General features: G+C 46.2%; 1 protein-coding gene across 1 annotated transcript in view; it reads right to left on the reverse strand.

Annotated features, from left to right (window-relative positions):
• Positions 1 to 1,105: 1,105 nt before the first annotated feature.
• The window catches only part of tnnt2b (troponin T type 2b (cardiac)), a 14,887-nt gene continuing 8,260 nt past the window's right edge, over positions 1,106 to 7,732 (reverse strand). The window contains exons 8-12 of the mRNA XM_042707720.1: positions 7,119 to 7,226; positions 6,624 to 6,736; positions 5,782 to 5,872; positions 4,895 to 4,935; positions 1,106 to 1,426 (exon numbers count right to left, since the gene is read on the reverse strand). Of these exons, the coding sequence (XP_042563654.1) occupies positions 1,387 to 1,426; positions 4,895 to 4,935; positions 5,782 to 5,872; positions 6,624 to 6,736; positions 7,119 to 7,226 (393 nt within the window). The 3' untranslated portion in view covers positions 1,106 to 1,386. The remainder of the gene's footprint in view (positions 1,427 to 4,894; positions 4,936 to 5,781; positions 5,873 to 6,623; positions 6,737 to 7,118; positions 7,227 to 7,732) is intronic.

Genomic DNA, 7,732 nt, shown 5'->3' on the forward strand with positions numbered 1-7,732 from the left:
CTACACACAGAATCACCTACACACAGCATCACACACACCCTAGGCCTGGCTCTGCGCAGCACACACGTCTCCTGGAGCACATGGGCGATTCTCAGGTGTGTACAGCATCCGTCCGTTGTGTGAACATCAGAGATTGTGTTGTGTGCTGTTGTGTAAACATCAGAGATTGTGTTGTGTGCTGTTGTGTGAACAACAGAGATTGTGTTGTGTGCTGTTGTGTGAACATCAGAGAATGTGTTGTGTGCAGTTGTGTGAACAACAGAGATTGTGTTGTGTGAACATCAGAGATTGTGTTGTGTGCTGTTGTGTGAACATCAGAGATTGTGTTGTGTGCTGTTGTGTGAACATCAGAGATTGTGTTGTGTGCTGTTGTGTTCTCTCTGCTTGGCTCAGGCCAGCACTTCAGAGAACACAATCCCCCGATGACCCTGACCTAGCTAAGCCATGAGGGCAGCATGGCTCAGTTTGAGAGGTACGTGTGTGTGTGTGTGTGTGTGTGTGTGTGTGTGTGTGTTTGTGTGTGTGTGTGTGTTTGTGTGCCAGAGCTCTGATATGACAGATCGCTGGCATGACACACCCTGGCTGCCACACCCTACACACCTGGGTATGAACATACAGTTCCTGCTGTTCTGTGGCCTGGGTATGATCATACAGTTCCTGCTGTTCTGTGGCCTGGGTATGATCACACAGTTCCTGCTTGTACTTATACACAACCATCACTTCACACCTTCACTTGTGTGGGGGTGTTAGTGTAGCGGAATTATTTGTAAATGTGTGTAGAGAGTTGTGCAACTGCATCTCAATGCTTGTGTGCGTAATAAGATTTGTAAATGTGTAAAAGAATACCGTCATAACTGCCTGCCACCCAAACCATCACCTATCCTGGCACCATACCCAGCCCAGTTAATGGTCTGTCTGGGGCTTAGAACTGATGATATCTGCCAGTGCTGAGCTTTGCCTGGGGTTTTGGTTTGGGTTCATTTGGGTTCATTTGTGTCTGGCAGTCGATTATGCGAAGGACGAGACACACACACACACACACACACACACACACACACACACACTCTCTTCATTCACAGCTTTTGGACAACAAACCTGAATGTCGTTACTATCATGCTGTTACTTTTATTGAATTTGAAAAATAATATAGTTTTACTGAATCTCTTAACACCAAGCTACTAAACATGTCACACGTTCCTACAGACATGCCAGTGTACTACACACAGAATCACCTACACACAGCATCACACACACCCTAGGGCTGGCTCTGCGCAGCACACACGTCTCCTGGAGCACATGGGCGACTCTCAGGTGTGTACAGCATCCTGGAGCACATGGGCGACTCTCAGGTGTGTACAGCATCCGTCCGGTCACCATCGCAGGGTTTCATTTCCTCAGGCCTCGTTTGCTACGTGAGCCTTTGGTGCTGCGAGGGGAGGAAACCGCAGACAGGAGAGACACATTAGAGGACAATTAGAGGCACATTAGAGACACATTAGAGGACCATTACACACACATTAGAGGACCATTACAGACACATTAGAGGACCATTACACACACATTAGAGGACCATTACAGACACATTAGAGGATCATTACACACACATTAGAGAGACATTACAGACACATCAGAGGCACATTAGAGGACCATTGGAGGACCATTACACACACATCAGAGGCACATTAGAAACACATCAGACCACACTGGCCTCAGGCTACAGGTGTAATGTCTTATGCCCAATACACAGATACAGTACTGTCTATCAATGCGGTCATGGCCAAAAAGACACAGAGTGCTTTACTTCAACACTGAAGAAACCTCATTCAAATACACAGTACTGTCTTATCAATGCTGTTATGACCTGATAGAGGACTCAACCATATTAAGACTTGATTAACACAGAAAGTAATGTATATCAATATTGTTCAAGCCTGACACAAACCGTACTGCATAGCTACGCTCCAAGTCCAGTTTACACATGCAGTTTGTTAAAGCTTAGTTCACACTTATAATATGGTCAAGAGGGACCCCTGTGATAGCAGAGGTCATAGGTCATTATGTCCTGGGTTTATGAGTGCTACTGCTTAGTTCTGATCTCTCACCATTCTCTAGTCACTTTCTGTGGGTAACGGCCAACACGGCCACCTTACTCTGGGCAAGAGACAAGGCCTACTCTCAGATAGGCCTGGAAGTCAGCATCCCGCCACAGAATGAATCACCACAGTCCGAAATGCATCTCCGCAAATGCGTCTTCTCCAACCACAACCTTCACACAAAATCCAAGGTCACCGTCTGCAACGGCATCTGCATCTCAATGCTCCTCCATGGCTGTGAATCCTGGACGATGTTTTGCAAGCAGGTCAGGACCTTGGGAGTGTTCCACATCCGTTGCCTCCAGCGGATCCTGGGCCTCACCTGGGATGACAGGATCCCTCACACCAAGATCCAGGGACACACATCCTCAACTAGTGCCGAAGCTATGTTACTTCATTCTACCCTCCGTCGGACTGGACACGTTGTCCGTACGGATGGATCTCGCCTCCCCCAAATCGTGCTCTATGCCACGGGGACTCATCTCTGGGGAGGCCTCAACAAGCGATGGAAAGGCCATCTCAAGAGATCCCTGGCAGCAGGCCGTGTCCAGTGGAGACAACAGGAGGCCTCAACAAGAGATGGAAAGGCCATCTGAAGAGATCCCTGGCCAGTGGAGGAGGCGAACAAAGCCTCTGTGAACAGGAGCAGACCTCCCTGTGTGAGGGCAGCTCGACTCCTTTGGCGTCTGACTGCTTCATCCTTGCCAGACCTTTTCTCTGCCCCTGCTGTCGCGAGGCCACCAAAGAAGAAAGGACAGTGAGAGCCGATGAAGGAGAAGCTGGACGATGTCATCATCGGATCCAGTGGACAACCCCAAGCTTTTGCATGTGTGTTTGTGTGTGTGGTGGTGTGTATGAATACAGCTTAACAGTCCATGTGTGTGTGATGACTCTGCGAAAGTTCCCCGAAACAGAATGACTACGTTTTCAGACTTAGTCTCGTTCTCAGACACAGGTGTCAGTTGGGTGAGGCTCCTGCTCTTTATCTGTTCTTTGTGCCTCAGGGTATCGTGTCTGCAGTCATGCCGTGACCAACAGACCTTGAACATCAGAGATTGTGTTGTGTGCTGTTGTGTTCTCTCTGCTTGGCTCAGGCCAGCACTTCAGAGAACACAATCCGCCGATGACCCTGACCTAGCTAAGCCATGAGGGCAGCATGGCTCAGTTTGAGAGGTACGTGTGTGTGTGTGTGTGTGTGTTTGTGTGCCAGAGCTCTGATATGACAGATTTCTGGCATGACACACCCTGGCTGCCACACCCTACACACACACACACACACACACACACACACACACACACACACATCCTGTCATGTCTAATCCCTGGCATGTTCAACAGGCTCAAGCAGACGCCCATTGAGCAGAGGGTCTGGTTGCCCCCCCAATCCCCCCGACCCCCAAAGTGAGGCTGCTGAAAGATATGCTGAGTCCCTGCCTCTGCCTGGGAGAATTAACATTCCATCATTCTATTGGGCTTCCCTGCTGACAGCGCAGCCAGACCCATAAACAAGCAGTTCAATCGTGCTCAGGCTTGAGAGAACCGCTGGGCTTCGGGACGCTCTCCAGTGTTCTATCTGGATTACTAATCTGAACAGGAACTCTCATAGTATTTTGCATCCAAGTCAGAGTAGAAGTAATGAAGAAGTCTGTTTAGTAGGTTGGACTGACTGCTTTCTCAGGAATCAGGGCAGGATAGGGCAGACAGACATTAAGAAATGTTGTGGTTTGAGGTGCTGGCTCTTTTTCTGTCAATATTTTCTATGCTTAAATCAAATTAAATCTAATGGATGAATTGGATGGATGAATTTATTGTCAGTGCACAGAGTACAACGAAATGAAACATTGCCTGTGTTGTGGACAATATGCACTGATGGGAAGTTGGAGCCGGAGGGGGGGTGGGGGTGGGGTGTGGGTGGGTATGTGTGTGTGATCCAATCCATGTTTTGGATGCCAGAGAGGGTTGAGGGGGTGTCTCATTATTTTGTAGTAGGGGTGTATTTTTATAAACACTGATTTCACTGAAGGCTTAGTGGATCCAGCAGCTGTTGTGCTGCCATTGTGCCCCCCACCCCCCCACCCCTCCAGGTCAGACATAGTTGTGTTTGTTTTTTCTCAGGGTGCTATGAGCGCCCCACTTTGGAGACACCTTTAATGAACCTCCTGCCTGCCGTCCCTTGTCAGTCCCAGCGGGCTGGACCCCGAGAGGCAACCTGTGTCAAGGTTGGGAGGCAGCTGTCCAGACCAGGAAAACCGACTCAAACACACCGATCTCTCAGGGGATACAGGGGAGCATGAGCCTCATAAGAGACCTCCACAACAACCCCTATACCCCCCAACCCAACCTCAGGTTCTGTCAACCCCCAACCCATCCTCAGGTTCTGTCAACATTCCAACCCAACCTCAGGTTCTGTCAACACCCCAACCCAACCTCAGGTTCTGTCAACACCCCAACACAACCTCAGGTTCTGTCAACACCCCAACCCAACCTCAGGTTCTGTCAATCCTGGCGGTCCTGCCCTGTGCTTTCAGGAGACATGGGAGCATGAGGATAAAGGGGAGGTGTGAAGAGACGCAGTAGATCTGTAGTGACTCATCAGCTGGTTTGAGGAACTCCCATTCCGGTATTAAAATATCACAACACACAAGTGCCACCGTCTTTGAGCGCCATTTCTGGTGCTCTACAGCAAAGCATTTAAAGTTAGTGTAAGTAGTCCGTTCTATTAAATACTGTGCAACACTGTGCAAGTAAATACAAGTAATCACTCATTGATTGATTCATTGCACAGTGTAGTTGGTACTCACATCTTCTGGTGGTCACTCACTCGGTTCCTGAGAACTGTGACCTGAAAACAGTGTTGAAATTATGGGTTAGCGAGAAAACCATAATTATAATAATCACACCAGGCTACTGTCACACCTACCTTTGGGTAGGGAACTTTCCTAACGTCTATGGTGTCAAATCTTTTAAAGTATGACCAGTTTAAGGACCTAGAGCAACACTTGGACTTTGTATGAATCCTAGTTTTCATGAAAACTTGTGTACCGCATTAAAACTTAGAGTTCATTTCTATTTTGTTCCAAATAAACTGTGCCCTTTTTTGTTTAACTCTCACTGCTGACCCAGTTCACTTCATGTTGCTTCAAGTTCCCAAATAAGGATGGCAGTAGCCTAGATGTTGCTCACGGGAAAGTTCATCGCAAGGAATAAACAGCTAATTCATTCATTATACTGATTCATTAGACTGTAATGCAGCACATTGGTCTTACATCACAGTCCAGACACTGACACATCTTTTGGCTCTAAAAGGTTTGTAAATCTGAAAACTGTGTTAAGGTGTGGCTAAGAGTGGTCCAGCCCAATTGTATGAAAGTATTTCTAACAGAAGGTATATCTTAGCTAAGAATGATCGAAAAGTTGCAATACAGCTTAAGGTATAACTTATGAATGACATAGTGTTGCCAATACAGCTTAGGGTAAAACTGTATGACATAGTGTTGTAATGCTTAAGGTAACACTTATGAATACAGTTTAAGGTGTAACTTATGAATGACATAGTGCACTACAGCTTAAGGTATAACTTATGAATGACATAGTGCACTACAGCTTAAGGTATAACTTATGAATGACATATTGTTAAGAAGGCCCCGGGAAACGTGGCCACGGATTAAAGTCAAGATGACATTCCTACCTCGTATTTCTGTCGCGTGTAGTGGTACTGAAGCTCAAACTTCTCAGCCTCCAGTTGGTGCATCCACTGCCACAGCTCTTTGGCCTTGTCTCTGTGATATATAAGAGATAAAAACCACTTCTGAGCTCCTCGTCTTTGGCCTTGTCTCTGTGATATATAACAGATTAAAACCACCTCTCACCTCCTCGAAGCTAGTCTTTGGCCTTGTCTCTGTGATATATAACAGATAATCACTACTGAGCTCCTCAAAGCTAGTCTTTGGACTTGTCTCTGTGATATATAACTCATAATCAATTCTGAGCTCCTCGAAGCTAGTCTTTGGCCTTGTCTCTGTGATATATAACAGATGTGAATCACTTCGGAGCTCCTCGAAGCTAGTCATGTTAGCAAGGGACGCTAGTGAAATTAATTACTGTATTTAGTCTATGAGATACATGAAGAAAAGTGTTCATCAACCCATTCCCATGATCTTGATTTCCAATGTGGTTGAGAAATGAACCATCCAGAAAGGAACATGGTTACATGCAGTAATCTGCTGCAACCCTATGGAACATGCCTACATGCAGTAATCTGCTGCAGTGCAGTTAAATAATTAAAGTAAGTAAGTAAATATTAGCACAGAATCAGAATGTCTCGTCCAATTAAATTACTTAATGGGAACTTTTGTACAATCTAACATATATAACATTATCTGTTAGTGCGGTCTAAACTAACATTAACCTGAGCTTCTCTTCGTTCAGATTATTTCAAGTGTGTCTGTGCGGTCTAAACTAACATTAACCTGAGCTTCTCTTCGTTCAGATCATTTCAAGCGTGTCGGTGCGGTCTAAACTAACATTTACCTGAGCTTCTCTTCGTTCAGATGGCCGACGTTCAGATCCTTGCGTCTATCGCTGAGAATCTTCTTCTTCTTCTCTCTCCCAGTCTGCTTCTTTGGCCCGCCCCGCCTCTCTGACTGCAAACACAGCCATGATGGGAAACCAGTTCACATCTAGCAAACTGAACAGTTAATAGTACAATAATGGACCACATTTTCTTTTATACTGCATTTGCTGTGCATCTGTGTACCGTTAAGCATTGTGTAAAACATTTAATATAAGAGGAGCGTGCACTGATACTGATATCTAGGCTTAAAGTGTACGTCTAGTTTGAGTAATATAGACACAAAGTATGTAACTGCCGTTATACACTGATACTTAATGCTGTATAAAAGAGTTACCTGAATATGTAATCCACATTGAGGGCTTAAACAGTGTCTTGCTGATGTTTCTGCATACTATGATCCAACACTTGGGTTCATGCTTCCTAGTCTCACCTTATGTGGTGGTCATCATTACCTTCTGCATGAATCCAGACACATGCAGGTTCGTCAGAACCTTCTTCTTCTTGGCGTCCTCCTCTGCCTTCTTCTTGGCCTCCTCCTCCTCCTTTCGTGCCTTCTCTCCCTGTCACACACACAGCAGGTCACGATCAATATCCCTCTCTGTTTCCACACACTCACACCAGGGATTGCTACATGTACTGCTGCAGAGAGTGGACTGTTCTATCTCTGCATATCTTTTCTTTCTGCCCAGACGCGTGTGTGTGTTCGTGTGTGTGTGTGTGTGTGTGTGTGTGTGTGTGTGTGTGTGTGTGTGTGTGTGTGTTTGCGTATGTGTGCATGTGCATGTGCATATGTGTGTGTGTGCATGCATTTGTGTGTGTGTTTGTGTGTGTGTTGCACTCACGGCAAGTTTGTTAAAGGCCCCGTCACACCATGACGTTCTTGTCAACGTTCTATGAAGTTAGAGGAAACGTTGGTCATCGTCCATGGTCGCTGGTATAGCACCAGAAGAGCGTTGTGTGAAAGCTGGTGAATGCTGTAATCGTCTGTAATCGTCAGTGATCGGCGGAGAACGCTGGTCCGAAAATACATTTTTGAACATGCACAAAAGTTCTCATGGAGACCAGC

This window comes from Clupea harengus, chromosome 5 (assembly GCF_900700415.2).
Source record: "Clupea harengus chromosome 5, Ch_v2.0.2, whole genome shotgun sequence".
Taxonomy (NCBI): Eukaryota; Metazoa; Chordata; class Actinopteri; order Clupeiformes; family Clupeidae; genus Clupea; species Clupea harengus.